The sequence below is a fragment of the Oxyura jamaicensis genome, chromosome 19 (assembly GCF_011077185.1).
Source record: "Oxyura jamaicensis isolate SHBP4307 breed ruddy duck chromosome 19, BPBGC_Ojam_1.0, whole genome shotgun sequence".
In the NCBI taxonomy this organism is placed as follows: Eukaryota; Metazoa; Chordata; class Aves; order Anseriformes; family Anatidae; genus Oxyura; species Oxyura jamaicensis.
The window spans coordinates 6,562,992-6,578,992 of record NC_048911.1 but is presented as its reverse complement, the minus strand read 5'-3'; the positions used below and the strand labels follow the sequence as shown (position 1 = coordinate 6,578,992).

General features: G+C 57.4%; 2 protein-coding genes across 2 annotated transcripts in view; one reads left to right on the top strand and one right to left on the bottom strand.

Annotated features, from left to right (window-relative positions):
* The window catches only part of SUPT6H (SPT6 homolog, histone chaperone and transcription elongation factor), a 28,366-nt gene extending 15,525 nt beyond the window's left edge, over positions 1–12,841 (bottom strand). The window contains exons 1-12 of the mRNA XM_035342824.1: positions 12,694–12,841; positions 7,009–7,142; positions 6,378–6,536; positions 6,130–6,200; positions 5,476–5,671; positions 4,721–4,805; positions 4,071–4,344; positions 2,697–2,798; positions 2,091–2,207; positions 1,458–1,547; positions 856–998; positions 465–616 (exon numbers count right to left, since the gene is read on the bottom strand). Of these exons, the coding sequence (XP_035198715.1) occupies positions 465–616; positions 856–998; positions 1,458–1,547; positions 2,091–2,207; positions 2,697–2,798; positions 4,071–4,344; positions 4,721–4,805; positions 5,476–5,671; positions 6,130–6,200; positions 6,378–6,536; positions 7,009–7,117 (1,498 nt within the window). The 5' untranslated portion in view covers positions 7,118–7,142; positions 12,694–12,841. The remainder of the gene's footprint in view (positions 1–464; positions 617–855; positions 999–1,457; positions 1,548–2,090; positions 2,208–2,696; positions 2,799–4,070; positions 4,345–4,720; positions 4,806–5,475; positions 5,672–6,129; positions 6,201–6,377; positions 6,537–7,008; positions 7,143–12,693) is intronic.
* SDF2 (stromal cell derived factor 2) lies at positions 12,726–14,454 on the top strand. The gene is made up of 3 exons (XM_035342831.1): positions 12,726–13,059; positions 13,151–13,347; positions 14,028–14,454. The coding sequence occupies exons 1-3, from the start codon at positions 12,741–12,743 to the stop codon at positions 14,313–14,315; spliced, it is 804 nt and encodes a 267-aa protein (XP_035198722.1). The 5' UTR covers positions 12,726–12,740; the 3' UTR covers positions 14,316–14,454.
* Positions 14,455–16,001: the final 1,547 nt, after the last annotated feature.

Below are 16,001 nucleotides of genomic sequence, written 5' to 3'. Positions count from 1 at the left end.
TACTGTCAGTGGCAGCGTGTCAGCAAAGGGGACAGACACAATCTACACTGTGCAACACAGCCCCTAAATCCCATGAAGACAACTGAAAGGTCACAGTAGCCTTAAAATTATTCAGCATTAGACAAACACCCTGAAAAAACTAGCCTTTCTTCAATTTCTCTGTTTTGCACGATTTTTTAACAGCAGTATCTCTGGGTTGTAGGCTAAAACACAGATCAGGGTAGTTGGATTTTTACTTTCACCCCATCACGAGGGGTGATATTCTGTCCCTTGGAAAAACAGCATCCTGTATGGCAGATTTTAAGCATTTTTAGAGATGTCTGGGACTAACCTGAGACAGAAGGGAACTGCAGAGATGGTCTGTGCACACACAAAGGCTTTTCAACAAACTTTCTTACTACTCTTTTGAACCAGGATTTTGAACCAGCCCGGGATTAGGAGACTTATCAAGTTTGGGGACAAACCTTCCTCCTCTTCACCATCCTCTCGGATACGCTTTTGCTTCTTTCGAGCAGCCTTTGCAGCATTCTGCATCTTGGGGATGTCTCGCCCATAGTACAGCAGGAAGTGATTATACACGTCCTTCAGCTCGTCCATGGACTGCACATCCTTCAGCCTACAACATGCAAAGCCAGCACGTTACATCCTGCTCACAGAACCTGCTCTGGGACAGGTCAGGCAGAAGGAGTGCTTGGGCTCATCTTCTGAAGGAATTTTAAATACTTCTCATTGCTGGCTTTGTGGCGAGGCTAAAGTCAATGTAGTGCAATGGCCAGAGGGTCAGTGTTGTACAGATAGGTTGGTACGCATTTCAAGTCATTTTGGAATGAATACAAAAACGTCATGGCACCATACCTCTCCATGTCAGTAGTATCAAGGGCCCTTATTCCATCAGCCAAAGGCTTGTCTGGGTCAGCAGATATTTGCTCATACTGGTAGGCTTGCATCTTCTCAAACAGACGTGTCAGGTTCTGCTTGCGGATCTTCAGCTGGGTCCACTAGCATGGAAACAGAAATCTCCAGTGAAATGCACTGTAACTGTGTCACATCTATCTCATCCCTTCCCAGACAGGGGCTCCTAAGGAGGCACTCCCAGGATCTCAGGATATTTGTCGTATAAAAATAATCATCTTCTCTCACAGCCATGCCCAGATGCAACTCACATGGCAGATCTCATCTCAGAGACAGTTTGTGTTAACAGAAAATAAACAAATAAATAAAGGTTTGGATCTACCTAACAGCAGAAAAGGAACTTGCACTCCTTGCAGGAAAGGTCACTACCCAAAAGGATCTTGGTGAAGGGAAAGGACTATTTGTACTCTCTTTTGTCAGATAATCCTTAAACATCACATGATGGCAGAGATGCAAAATGAGTAAAAAAAAAAAAGCACAGGTCTCCAGCTAGGTGGAAAGATAAAGTAAATACTGATGGGATAATTAGCAATGAAATCCCTCACCTTCTCATCCCACTGCCAGACTCTCCAGAGGTCGTTGATGTGCAGCTCTGGCTCTACGTACTCCTTTCTGTAGAAGGCGATGAATGGGACCTAGGTCAGAAACGAGACTCATCAACACCAAGCGAAAGGAGAGTGGGCTGCTCCTGGCAGCCAGGAGCCCAGAGATTGCTCCTGTTCCACATGGGAGAACGAGCTGAAGGGGCAGCAATGTGGGAGATGTGCTGAGTCGCAACACAACTTGAGACTGTTCCACCAGAGAACGCATCACGTACACCAAAGAGCTGCGATATCAGGCAACACCTCAGGTTATAGGTTGAATGAACTAAACAAGGTTCAAGAGACTCTGGAATTCCTCCACCTCATTTATCAGCTTGTCCAGGATCAGGCAAACAGGGCAGTAGCAGCCCCATCAAGCAGGCCGTAAAACCTCTGCTGTCCCATCTCACACGAGATGAGCTGCACTTTCCAGAGAAGCACCGTTTTGTCACAGCACAAGGAAACCAGGTATGGCACCTCACACCCGTCTACGTTGTTACCCTAAATACCTCCAGCAGCCCCCTTGACTAATCCTGCCTGGATAAGGAGACAGTGACTCAGGCTTTGTCTCGAAAATGAAGCTGAGTTATGAGCTACCTCAAAGTGTTGATTTCTCATGAAATTCAGGGCTTCTTTAATCTTCTGGATGGTGCTGGGCCCCTTGCGGCTGAAGCTGCTGGCGGCCTGTCCACGATCAAGGTAGTCAGAACTTTCCTAAAAGGATAAACATCGTATTATGTTGCTTAAAAGAGCAGTCCAAGCTAAGGCTGGAAAATGGTGATCCCTCTGTTAGCTGGAAATACAGGCTTAGCTACATGCTGCCATTTTAGACCACAGAAAAGCATGACTGGCTTAAAGGAAAACACAGAAGCAGCATCTGGCCAATGTAACTCATCGTTAAAAGCAGATCTCAGCTAATATTAGTTTACCCCTAAGCACACAGTGGCTCAGAGATCTTGGAGTCTTTTATGACAATTATTCTTGCAACATCTCTGGGCTGCTTTTTGTCCTGTTTTATCAATGTGGAAATGAAGACGTGTGTGTTAAGTGATGCACTCAAAACCAGAAAAATAGAGAAGTGTACTGGGCATGACATTTCTCTAAGCAAACTCTTGGAACATCTCCAGGCTAGAAATCTATAGCACCTTCAAGTTCGTATAGCATCTTAGGACAGAAGTCCCAGGCCTGCAAGGAGTCCTTTACCTGCAAGGAGATGGTGGGGGTTGCAAATGCATTCCTGTAAATCCAGTCAGCTTCTTCCTCCAGCTCGTCATCTTCAGCACTCTTTACTGGGATGGATCGCAACTGTGAAAAGACAACAGGATTAGCAGAGGCGTGTACAGACCCAGGGCTCACTTCAGTGTTTTTAGGAAGCCTGGAAATGACTGTTTTGACCTGAAGATTGCTGTGGGGGCTCAGTAGCTGTCAAGCCCACAGGGCTATGCTGAGGACAGCTCTTCAGCACCTTCATCTGAGCAAACCGCAAACCTGCATCAGCTTTACGGTAGGTAAAAAAGCCAACAGGTCTGTCAAAGACTTGAGGAAAAGCCTGCGAAGGTGTGTAGCTTTCTGTGATGAAGGATTCAAGGTATCTGTGCTTCCTACAGGACTCCCAAGTCCCTTGGGGTTACATCCTCTGTTCCAGTCTGTCCCTGCTCCAACCTTGTTAGCACTTTTCTTGCTGCAGTCATAGAATAACAACAAAAAACAGCTCCAAACCCTCTCTGGGCATTTAGGCCAGCCACTTCTCTTTCAGGCGGAGCCTGCCCTAACCATCACTGACATTTGCGACTACAAGAACACATCCGAATGAGCCACTTACGGCCAGAAGACATCACACACAGCACTCCCTCGTGCTGTACGCACTGGCGTGGAAAAAAAGGGTCCTTTGAAAAACTGGCAGCTTCAGACCTCACATTTCACAAAGGCAGGTAACAAGGTTCTGCACAGAACTGTATTAACATACGCTAAAGGGAGATCAAAGGACACCGACTGTCCAGGGAAAACTTGAATACAAGGCAAAATTAAGTGAAAAACGTGAGGTAACAGAATGATTCCTAGCAGCACAAACAGGACTCCAAACGGACAAGAGTATAAACCGCAGTCACTCCGATTATTTAAGTGGGTTACAGAAACACCTTGCAAGGAACAGTTGTGTTGGTTGGCACAGCTGTAAGCTAGAAAACCCTAGCAAGCCTCTGGCACTGCAGCATCACTCTTGTTGTGGAGGTACAGCTCACAGGATTACTAACACCAAACATGAAGGGCAGCTCAGCAGAGCACACGCCCTGCACCACACCCAGAAGTGCAACACTGGCACCCAGTGGCCAGAGAGAAACTACGACCAGTGCTAAAACCCCTCTGGGTTTACACAGCCAGAGTAATTCAGTTTGAGTGTTAGGCTTGAATGTGGAGCTTCAGCCTGCACATTTAAGGTGGGATAGACAAAAAGGGAAAAGAAATAGCAAAATCCAGCCAGCGGCCGGGTGAGAAAGCTGGCCTGCACGTCCCAGGCCTGCTGAACTTGGTGGGCACTGAAATGCTTTTAGTTTGTACACCCGTTCCCTCTTCCCTCACCTGGAACCTCTCAGGCATGTCTGTCATGCGTATCTCGTTGTCCTGGTCTGTTAGGTGACTGCTCTCCAGCTCACTGGGCTCGTACATCTCAAAGATGCTACGGCGACTGACGCGCTTCTTGGCAGTCTTTTTGGGTCGGACGCGGGTCTCCCCTTCAGCCTCTTCATCCTCGTATTCATATTCCTCCTCCATCTCTTCATCATACTCGTTGTACTTCTCAAACTCATCATAGTCGAAGTCCACACCGAAGATTTCCTGGGCTTCCTGCAAGGCACTGGAAGGCAAAAACTATCCTTCAGCCCCATGACGCAGTTCAAAAAACATCGCTCTGGCCACAGCACCTAAGTTCAACCTTTGGTTTTGCATCTAAGCTAAAAAACTGGAGAGGTACACAGATATTTGAGCTTTACATGTAAATGCTTCTCTTAAGGGACTGGTTTTGGTATTCCCATAAAAACCTAGGGAAGAAAGGAAGAGGTCTGTGACTTTTATATGTCTGCCCAGAAGCCCCATGTTTAAATTCACCGCATTCCTTTGGGGAAGGAGACCAGCAGTATCCAACCACAAGCTGAATCACGTTGCAGTTGCAAGAGTCAAGTAACCTGAGCGCTGTTTTTAAGGCTCCGGGCCAATTTCCAATCAATACTTACGCATCAGTGTATCCAGGGAGCTTCTTGCGCCATTTTGGCTTCTTCAGAGGTTGTCCATCGTCATCCACAATGAAGTCATCGATGTCTGGACACGGAGAACCATTTTAGCAGTCAGCACACACACACACACAGCCAGTGCAGCTGTGCACCTCCACCACAGACTTCGGCTGCTGCCTGCTGTCATTCTGCACAGCTACCCACAGCATCTCCTTCCCTAACCTCAGAAATTCCAGGAGCCTGAACCACAATTACAAGCTAGAACAAACTTTTAAACACAGGACAACCATCTGGTAGCTATCTGCAGCTCAACGCACAGGAAATGCACTCAGAAAAAAGCCTTCCTGCTTTGGACCCTAGACAGAAAGAATTTTTGCAACTCTTTTGGTATGGCACCAGCAGTGACGATGGGCTCACGCCCAACAACACAAGCAGGGGAGGCATGCACAGTGCTACTAAGTGCTGAACTGTGCCTCCACGTCCTTTGTTTGAAGCATTTTCACACTGGAGACAGCTTAGAGCAGACATTCAACACCTCCGTGCATGCAGCGCATTTCTGGACAAAGCAGTTCAGACAAACTAAATCTGCCACCCAGAAACGTTTAATTCTAAAGACAGTGCCAATCAGAGCAACGAGAGCCTGACCACACTACAGGGCTCCAGCTTTTGGTTAACTGCAGATCAGTGGAAGTCTTAACTTGGTTGCTGTGCTTTAGTCCTATGACAAACTTCAGGTGCAATTGGCCATCCATACTCACCAGATTCATCTTCCTCCTCCTCCTCCTCTTCTTCCGGTGGAGCAACGGGAGCTTCAACAGCTTCCCCTCCCTCCTCGCCTTCGCCATCCTGAAAGATTTCTTCAGCAATGGCTTCCTTCTCATGCTCTTCCTTCCCATAGTCTTCCTCTTCATCATCCTCATCATCGGACATTTTCCGCACGCGCCTGAATTTTTGCTGCAAGCAAGAAGTCTCGTTAGCGCGCACACCTGGCACAGACGCTCACGCTCCATCTCTGCCAGGCCAGAACTGCACTTCCTCTGCTCCCTCAGGAGGGGGAGCAGGATGGAGCCCAGCACAGGCACGGAGGGGCAAAGAGCCCTTCCCCCAGCTCCAAAATGCTGCAGGGAACTTTTCCACGCAGGAAAAAATTACTGGTAGATGGGCTCTTCTGCACCTGAGTTGCAGAGGTGGGAGGTGCACAGCTGAGGCTACAAACAAGCAGAAAGCGTTTTGCAAACTCTAGGAGCCAGTGCCCAGCTGGCTTGGCAGGGAGAGCGTGCTTCCTTCGAGCGCTCAGCTCCTCCTTTTCAAGGCAGAGCAGGCTGGAGGCACTGCTCGCTCACTCCACGCGGGAGCCCACCCCCTGTGCCAGGATGCACCACACCGTTAGCAACAGCGTGGAAACAACTCACGCGTTTGACTTTAACGCCCAAGTTCTCTTCGATGAGGTCGAAATCGTCGTCCTCCAGGCGGTCATCAAAAGCTAACAAGAAAGAAGAGACGAGTTACATTCTCCCTTTACTGGTGTGGGAATGGACGGACGGGTACAGCTCACCCAGGCCACGCAGACACCGAGGGCAGAGGGAGAGCTCTGCTTTCCAGCAGGGCAGTGCGAGAGTTAACACCGTGGCCTGCTAACAAACAACCACCCCAAACTTACTGCGCTTTCTCTTTTTGTGGCCGACATCGTCTTCGGAGTCTCCAGAGTCACTGGCTTCTTCCTCCTCTTCCTCCTCCTCATCGTCATCATCATTAATGAATCCTTTCAGGTTCCCCTGCTCATCTTGATCATCCAGATTTTCCTCCTCCTCTTCCTCATCTAGGGTGGAGAACAATAACCACCGCCTAAGTGTCTAAGGCTTATCTCCAAGGCTCTTGCTCCGTACAAACATTTTCCTTCACGCTCTCTGCGCAGGGAGCCTTTACTGAACGCTGTTACTGACACAGAACCCGGCCAGGTGCTCACGCCAGAGCCCCTTTTCTTGTCTCACGCTCTCTCTGAACAGGTGGAGGGGTCGCACTGGGAGAATTCCTGTGCTTTTACTGCTTACCATCAAACTGCGCGACTGCGCATCCCACGGGGGTGAAAAAATGTACTTCCCATTGCCAAATATAAAAGCCACCTAAGCGCTTTGAGGAAGGGAAGCACTTCAACAGCTGAGAATATCGCCTACAGATGGCCAGGCTATTACTGCTCGGTTACTGCTGCATCCACAGAGCGACGAGACGTCAAACAGAGCCGTGAGGCACGCAGACACCTCAGCCTCCTCGGCGCAGACAGGAAGACTCACCGTCCTCATCTTCCTCTACAAATTTCTTGGTTACTCTGGGCACCACCTCCCCGTCCTGGTTGTACTCCTCCTCCGACTCCTCTGCCTCGCTTTCGACGAAGTCGGACATGGCTGCAGCGTCTCACGCGCAGGAGCTGGGGAGAGAGGACACATCCATCACGTCAGCTTAGGCAAAAGGGGTTCAAATTATCTCTCCAGGTCCTGAACTGCCCAGAGCCCCCCTGTGCCTGAACATCCCTGTCACCAGAGATCAGACAAGCGAAGCCAGCAGCCCCGCGCTGTCGGCTCCTGTCGGGCTGCGTCTCAGCGAGCAGGACGTGACCGTCGCAGCCACGCTCGCTGCACAGCCGTGCTCTGAATCAGGACACGTAGCCAAAGCCCTTCACCCCCATCCATCCCCTCACGCTCGGCCAGGAAAGCGACCCTACGCCGTCCCTGACGCAGCGCTGGGTCAGGCGCACCGTCCGACCAATTAGGACCGTGATGTGATTAATCCTCACGCGCTTAATGAAGCCAGGGTGATCCCCAAAGTGGCCTCGGCTGAGCGAGGCTCTGCCCAGAGCCCGGAGGGTGCTGCCCAGCTCAGCACCCGTGGGGATGGAGCCACGGCTGGCCCAGGACACCCCACGTCGGGTGCCGAGGGGGAGAGACCAGGAGGTAACGAGAGACTGCAGCACGGGGTCATTTCCTTACCCAGAACCTTGTGTTTGGTGTTTTTCCCCACTGGGGTTTCTGGAAGCAGTATGAACCAAGGCTGGCAGGAAAGAGTTTGTCCACCCTAGCACTGCTTCAGTTCTGTCTCCTTGAGCCTGTCACTCGCCACGGTTATAAACCCGCTGTAATTTTCAAAGGCATTTTTCTTTGGGTCCTTTTTTTAAGGGGCCAAATCAACAGAAGTTTCTGAAGTCAGCTGGAAGAAAAACCCGACCAGTCCCTCACGTGGCCGTGAAGGTGACAAAGCCAGCCCAGGAAGAAGCAGCAGCCTTTGGTACAAAGCAAAGCTCCGAGGAGGTGTCAGGTCTAAAGGCAAAACCTTCAGGTTAAATTGCATCTGATGCAACACGACAAAAAAAAAAAACCAACCTACGTGACGGGGAGCGATACCCGACTGCGCGTCAAGATGCTGCCATAACCATTTTCCCTCTGCAAAGACAGCTGCAGGAAATCAGGTACACGAGACGACCTGACCGAGGCTTTGCTGCACCACTTCTCGTGTGCAGGGCTTCTTGTTCTGCCCACAGATCCCCACAGCTGGAGCACAAACACGGCAACTTCGAGAAAAACAGGGACCCCGTTCTCACTTGAAAAACAGAAGGTGGAAAAAGGCTGATCGTGGAGAACGTTTTGTCTTAAAATATTAATAGCTGCAAAGGGATATGGTGGCCCCATCTCGTTAAAGGAAACCCACAAGAAAGACAAGGGAAAACCTCTGAGCTTTCAGACAGGAGCAGATAGCAGCTCCGGTTCCTTGGCCGAGGACCCCGGGGCCGTGCTCCAGACGGGGCCAAATCGCGGCGGGCCAAGGCTGCCGCCCCGCTCCCAGACAGTGCATCGCTGTCCTGGCACGGGTACAGGCTGATCCCTGTCCCCAAACGCCTCCGTCTTCGAAACGAGGCGTCAGAGGGCGAGGCAGGCGCCGGTTAAATGTGTTTCCCTGCATTTTGAAGCGAAGGCCCCCGACGGGCCGTGCAGCTCCGTGCCGCAGAGAACAGGAGCTGCTTTGTTTGCCAGCCTGTGCCTGAGCATCGTGTCGGTTCCACGCTTCCTCACCCGTTCTCCTCTCTCCACCAGGGTGTACGACACACGTAGCTGCAGAGCGAGCGACTTCCACAGCATTTCCCAGCCTAACAAGCTTCCTTCTGCCCACGAGCGACACCCAAAACATCCAGCAGGACAGAAAACCCTCCAGCACGACACCGCGTGCTCTCTACCGGCAACGCATCTCCCTCGCGGTTCCACCTTTCTTCCTTATCACTCGTTCCACCATTTCCTGGCCATTTCAGCTCACGGCAAGCGAAATCGGTCCAGACACGAGGAGCGGCGACGGCTCAGGAAACCCATCTCGGGAAACCCATCTCGGGAAACCCATCTCGGGAAACCCATCTCGGGAAACCCATCTCGTTTAAGGAGCCAGCCGAGCAGGTTCCTTAAAGCCAGCCACCCACAGGCGCTGGATGCTTCGCCCCCCCGGACAGGGTCGCTCGGCACACGGCTGGAATTCAAGGTGGCTATTACCATGGAGATGTCGAGGCAGACACCTACCGATGGCGCTTCATCCCCCTTCCCCCCTGGGAGAGGCATTTGTCTGAAATGACGCCGCCCAGGACGCACCAAGGACAAGGGCAGCACGGCGAGGGCAGCGGGAGGGGACGTGGAGGCTCCCCGCCGAGCGCTGCCTCCACCCCGGGGCAGCTCGGGGCCGTGCGGTTACCCGAGCTCTGCTCCACGCCGGGGGTGCCTGCACTTTGCTCAGCTCAAGGGCACGATGGCAACCTTCCAGAGTCCACGAGCTCCTCTGAAGCGGGGCGACACCGAGCAGACGGCTCTCTCTGCTGTCAGTACAGAGACCGTAGATCCCCGATCACAGCGGGCTGGGCACCAAACATTCCGAGGGGCTGCAGGCACCGTGGGGACCTCCCCGCTTTGGTGAAGGAACAAAGGAGCGGGGTGCGCTGGAAGCCGGGTGCTTAAATACCTGCAAGGCCTCGGCCGCACGCCCGGATATCCGCTGGCAGCTCAGCGCGAGGTCGCAGCGCTGGCTCTCGGTGAAGTTTGGCAACTCAAACTCGTTAAATTTGGAAATCCAAACACGCGGCGAGATCACGCCTGCGGGGCGGGGACAGGGCCGCGTGCGGGGCTGGCATCGGGATCAGCAGCGCCCCGCAGAAGCCTCACCCACAGCTGGGGGATGAGGGGGAACCAGAGGCACCTCCTGCTCTCCAGGCACAGGGTGACAGCCGGGCCACGGGCCCGCTGCGGTGCTCACGGAGCAACCGGGCAGCGTCTCGCCGTGAGACGCGTGTAGTGGTCAGCAGATCCAGCTGGACCCCATCCCTTGGAGCAGTCCCAAAATATCAGTGGAAAGGCAGAAAATAGGAAAAGCTCCCTGCCCGAGGCTCCGGGCGGAGCTGCAGCCCGCTTTACAACAGCAGGGGTGCTGCAGAGAAGCAACAATCCCCGCCGCTCCCCGGCCTTGGCGGCAGCAGCTACGTGACCACGCTAATTCTCTTTGTTTTTCTGTTTTATTTGGACAGATTTGGTTATTTTTTTAAACCTCTGCCACTTCACGGCTCGACTCACAGCTCACTCAGGACCACGCAGGTCCACGGATGCACCTCTGCCAAAGCCATCGCTTGTCCAGCTCTCACGTCTGCGCTTCAAAGGCGAAATGGCTAAACTGGAGAAGGTTCAGAAAGCTCTGTGGCAACACGAAGGCCAGAAAACTCGACTGGATTAAATCGCAGGGCCCAGGGAAGCCCGGTCTGTTCACGTTGGCAATGAGATGCTCGTGAAATGAACGTTAGCACGGTGAGAGTACGTGCAGTAAGGCTGACAAAAGGCTTGTTATGAAAAACCCCACCAAGGGCAAAGGTAACGTCACCGCTCCGAGGTCTTACAAGGAACCAATTTCAGGGTGTTTTTTTTTTTTTTTCAGATAAAAAAGCCGTTTTTTCCCCCCGGCCGGCATCTCGTCAGCCCTGCGCTCTTCCCGAGCCACTCCTTGGGGCGGGCAGGGACTCCTGCAGGGCTGCCCCCCCGCGGGGCCTGCCCGCCCCACTTAACACGCACAGAGTTGAGGTTTCACAGCTGGTTTACCAACTTTTGAAGGCAGGGCCGAAAACGGACGTCCCTCCCTCCTTCCTCACTGGGAGGCGTGCAACGGGGAGCAAAATGAGGAACAGATCCGCGACGTTCAGCCCGGCAACGCCAGGACAGGGGCAGGGCAGGTCGCCGAGAGCCCCGGCAGCTCAGGCGGTCCCGTACCTGCTTCACGAGCCCTACGGCCGCCCGCTGGTCCCACCGCCCCCGATGCTATCGGGGGGGGGGCAGAACATCCTGTGGCAGCGAGCGCCACGGCCCCACAGCCCCGCGTGAGCGCTTCCGCCTCGTTCTATCAGACCTGCCGCGTTTCCTGCGAGAACCAGAAAATGGATCTGCCCCCCCCCCCCTCGCTTTCTCTGACCTGCCCGTGACTTCAGGCACCTGGGTGGGATCTGCTCCCCCCCCCCCCGCCCCCCCGGGGTGAGGCACCGTGCGCTGGGCTCGCCTGGAACCCGCTCCTCCGCCTTCCCCCCCCCCCCCTCTGCGCCAGGCTCACCACTGGTTTATGCATCGGCATGACGACGTTTTCTGCTCCGTTCTCTGGTTTTAAATAGCTCCAGACTAACCATTTTGGACCGCGACGGGGTGTTGAAGCGGTGTTTTAAAAGAAGGATGCGCTGAGGCTCTAGCAGCTCTTCCCTGAGCAGTGAAAGTTGACGTGGAGGCAGTCGCTGAGGTGTTTGGTGTCTCTGTTACCCCCCCCCGCCACCGCCTCTCGCGCACCCCACGAGCGCTCAGCAGCCCCTGGGCTCTCTGCATCCTCCCCCAGTCGGGTTCAGCTAGCCTAAATCATTTAGCTTCCAAATCCATCGCCTCCTTTCCTTCTCCGTATCGTTATATCCACAAAAAACAACACAACAAGCACCAGCAGAAGCAGAACAAAGACCGCGAACCCCCCAAACCAGCTCTCCCCACCGCGACCGCCAGCCGTTCACTCCCACCTTTCACGTGCTGCTTTTTAATCGATGGTGAGTTCCAAACAGGGCCTGCCCAGGCTGCTGCCCCCCAGGATTTTTTTTTTGGGGGGGGGGGGGGGGCTCGCCAGCCGTTTACAAACCCAAACACAGCGCCCCAGCTGTGCAAGGACACGGTGACCAAGGCGAGGGAGAAATAGGGACGAGGGCCTCGCTCCCCTGCTGCGTGGCGCCGCTGCCCTCCCCAGCTCACGGCCACCACGTTTCAGCCCCGCGGAGCTCGGGGGGGGGCTTTGGTGTTGAGGTGACAGGGGAGGGGGGCGGCGGCAGGGTGCCCTCCCCGGGACGGGTGGCTGCCCTAAGGAGGACGGGCAGGGCCTTGGTGCCTTGGTGGCGGCCATCCCCGCGGGTGGGCACCCGGGGAGGGGGGTAGGGGGGGTAGGGGAGGGGTCCCACCGCCCCCACCCCACAGCAGCTGGGGTGGGTGGGGGAGTACCGGGGGGGGGGGGGGGCACAGGGGTGTGCCACCCCCGACCCCACCCAAACCTTGAGGCCTTCACTCAGGGGTGAGGATGAGGAGAAGCAGCACGGAGGGGTGGCCCAGCCCCTGCCCCCCACACCGGGGGCACCACCGGGTCCCCCCTCGGAGCCCCCCCCCGAGCCCCCCGCCCCCAACCCGGCGCCCAGCCCACGGCCGCGGCCTTCACCCCACAACCGGGCCCGCGATCCCCGCAGCCTCCCCCCCACCCCAGGCCCACCCCTCACCCTCCCCGGGCCTCCCTCCTCGGACCCACCGGGCCTTCCCCCCCCCCCGGCAGCCGCCCAGCCCGGGCCGAAGCCCCGGTAGAGGCCTCCAAGCGGCCCCTAGGCCCTGCCGAGCCCCGCCACCCGCCCCTCACAACCCTCCCGGGGCCGTCCCGGGGCCTCCTCACACCCCACGGGTACCCACCGGCACCGCTGGGCCCGGCGCGGCCTCCCCCGGGGCGCTGAGGGAAAATGGAGGCCGCGGCGGCGGCGGCGGCAGCGGCGGCGGCGGGGGGGCGGAGCAGACGAGTTGCGACCTCCGGGCGGGCGGAGCGGCGCCACTTCCGCTTCCGGTCGGCGGCGGGGATGGGGCCGGAGGTGGCGGCGGCGGCGGCTGCGGGCCGGGGCCTGCTGCCGGTCCCGGTGCCGATCGTGGCGCTGGTGCTGGCGCTGGGCGCGGCGGTTAACGGAGGAGGCGGGCCGGGCCCCGTTACGTGCGGCTCGGTGGTGAAGCTGCTCAACGTGCGGCACAACGTGCGCCTGCACTCGCACGACGTGCGCTACGGCTCCGGTAACGGCCCCGGTACCGGTTGCGAGCCCCCTGCGGGCCGTTATTTACTTATTTTATTTATCCGGTTGTTTATTTTTTTTCTCTTCCGTAGGCAGCGGGCAGCAGTCGGTGACCGGCGTGGCGGCGGCGGACGACGGCAACAGCTACTGGCGGGTGCGGGGCCGCACGGCGGCCGTGTGCGAGCGGGGCCAGCCGGTGCGGTGCGGGCAGGCCATCCGCCTCACCCACCTCGGCACCGGCCGCAACCTCCACAGCCACCGCTTCGCCTCCCCGCTCTCCGGGAACCAGGTACTGTGGCCCTTACCCCTGGCCGGGCTCCTCTTGTTCCCTAGGACCAGCCCCTATCCTTACCGGGACCCCGCTGGGTCCTTACCGGGTCCCTGTAGGGTCCCCATCAGGTCCCTGGTGGTGCTGTCCCGGTCCTTCCCAGCCCTACCTTGTCCCCCAGCCCCTGCCAAGCCTGTTGTCCCCCCCAACCCCATTTTCCCTAGCCCCGTTATCCCCTTGTCCCCCCCAACCCCATTTTCCCTAGCCCTGTTATCCCCTTGTCCCCCCCAGCCCCATTCTCCCTCACCCCGTTATGCCCCCATCCCCATTCTCAGCCCCAACCCCACCCTCTGCCCCCCCATTTCATGCCAGCCCCCCACCCAGCAGCCAACCGAGCCGTCCCCAGCACAGCGAGTTGCAGCCCCTGGGCTACCCGAGCTTTGCTGCGTCCCCCGCAAGCCCTGGGGCACGCGACCTTTTGCTCTGGGTAACAAAATTCTAACAAATCAGCACCCAAAACTTGCATTCCCTAAGCCCTGACACCCCTGGAGAGCCACCCCCGCACGTGCTGCCCCTCCAACACCCCTATTTCCCCCCCCCCCCCCCCCCCTGGAGCCCCCCGCCCCCCCCAATGAGCGCCTTTCCCCCCTTTTTCCCCCCTCCTCCCCCCGTAACCGTCTCTTTGCTGCTGCCCGCCGCAGGAGGTGAGCGCCTTCGGGGAGGACGGCGAGGGCGACTACCTGGACGACTGGACGGTGGTGTGCAGCGGGACCTACTGGGCGCGGGACGGCGAGGTGCGCTTCCAGCACGCCTCCACCGACGTCTTCCTGTCGGTGACGGGCGAGCAGTACGGGCGGCCCATCAACGGGCAGAAGGAGGTGCACGGCATGGCCGCCTCCAGCCAGCACAACTCCTGGAAGGTCATGGAGGGCATCTTCATGCAGCCCGGCGAGCTTTTCAAAGCGGAGCAGTACCACGCCGAGTTGTGACGGACACGGACTGACACGTTTGGCTCGGGGGACGGGCCCCGGGCCCCGCGCGCACCGGGAAGTGGAGCCCCAGCGTCCCAAACGCAGCACGGAGTTAACAATTGCCGTTGTTTTGAATTTAACACAAAGCGGAGCTCAGCGTCTGGGCTTTAATACAAACTCGATCCCTGCATTGTGAACCCAACACGAAACAGATCCCAAATCCAGCCCCGGAGTGATCCCCGTGTCCCAGATCCGAGACAAAACAGATCCCTGTGTCCTGAGCGAGGTTGACACAAAGTTGATCCAACACGAAGCAGATCCTAGAGCCCAGATCAGACGCGAAGTGGAGCTCTGTGTCTGGAATCTGACTTGAAGCAGATCCCAGTGCCCCACACCCAACCCCAAGCAGATCACAAACCCCCAGATCAGATCACAGAACCCCAGATACAACTCAAATCTGATCCCAGTGCCCCGAACACAACGCAGAACCCAGTGCCACAAATCCAACTCAGGTCGGCTCCCGGAGTCCGGATTGGATGCAAGCTAGATCCTGGCACCCTAAATCTGACTCAGATTGGATCCTGGTGCCCCAAATCAGACACAAACCAGATCCTGGTGCCCCAAACCAGATTCAAACCGGATTCCGGTGCCCCAAATCCAATTCAGATTGGATCCCAGTGCCCCAAATCCGACTCAAACTGGATCCCAGCGCCCTAAATCCAACCCACACCATACCCCAGCACCCCAAACCCAGCCGGAGATGTCCCGGCCTCCCCACCCCTATAACCCCCACTCCTCGGCCTCGCTGTGCCGAGCCCCCTCCTCTGCCCCCCGATTCCTCTCCCCGTGTCCCGTTGCTGGGCCGGGGGCCAGCAAGGAGCTGCGTGCCCGCGGTGTGCCGCTTCCTGAGCGCGGGGGGACCGGGGGGAACCGGGGAAAGGGGGGGACCGGGAGAAAAGGGGGGGACCGAGGGGGAAAGAGGGGGACCGGGGGGGAAAGAGGGGGACCGGGGGGGAAAGAGGGGGACCGGGGGGGGAAAGAGGGGGAAGCAGGGGGTACTGGGGGGAAAGAGGGGGAAGCAGGGGGTACTGAGGGGAACCGGGGGATCGGGAGGGAAACGGGGGGAACCGGGAGGAACCGGGGAAAAAGGGGGGACTGGGGGGGACCGGGAGGAACCGGGGGGTGTCGGGGAGAACCGGAGGAAAAGGGGAGACCGGGAGAAAAGGAGGGAACCGTGGGGGCACGGGGGGAAGGAGGAGAGCCAGGGGGGAACGGGGGGAAGGAGGGGAACCGGGAGGAACCGGGGGGTACCGGCAGCGCCGCGCACCGCGCCGTGAGGGGGGAGGGGGGTGGGGGGGGGGCGCTGCCACTTCTCACTCCGGGTAACACACCGCTCGGCCCCGCCGCCTCTCCTCTCCCCGCCCCGCCCCTCCCCTCCCGGCCGTCACTCCGGGCGCGCGACCGGTCGGCCCCGCAGGGCGGCTCCGCGGGCGCTTCTCGGAGGGCGGCGGGGCCGGGGGGGGGGGGGGGGGGGAGCGGGGAGGGGGCGCCATGGCCGCGGGGGGCCCGGGGCTGCCCCTGCCGCTCCCCGCCGCCCTGCTCGGCCTCGGCCTCGTCGTGCTGCTCGCCGGGCTGCTGGCGCGGTTAGGGCCGGGGGGGAGGGCTGGGGAAGGGGAAAAAGGGGAGGTGGGGGGGGGCTGAAGG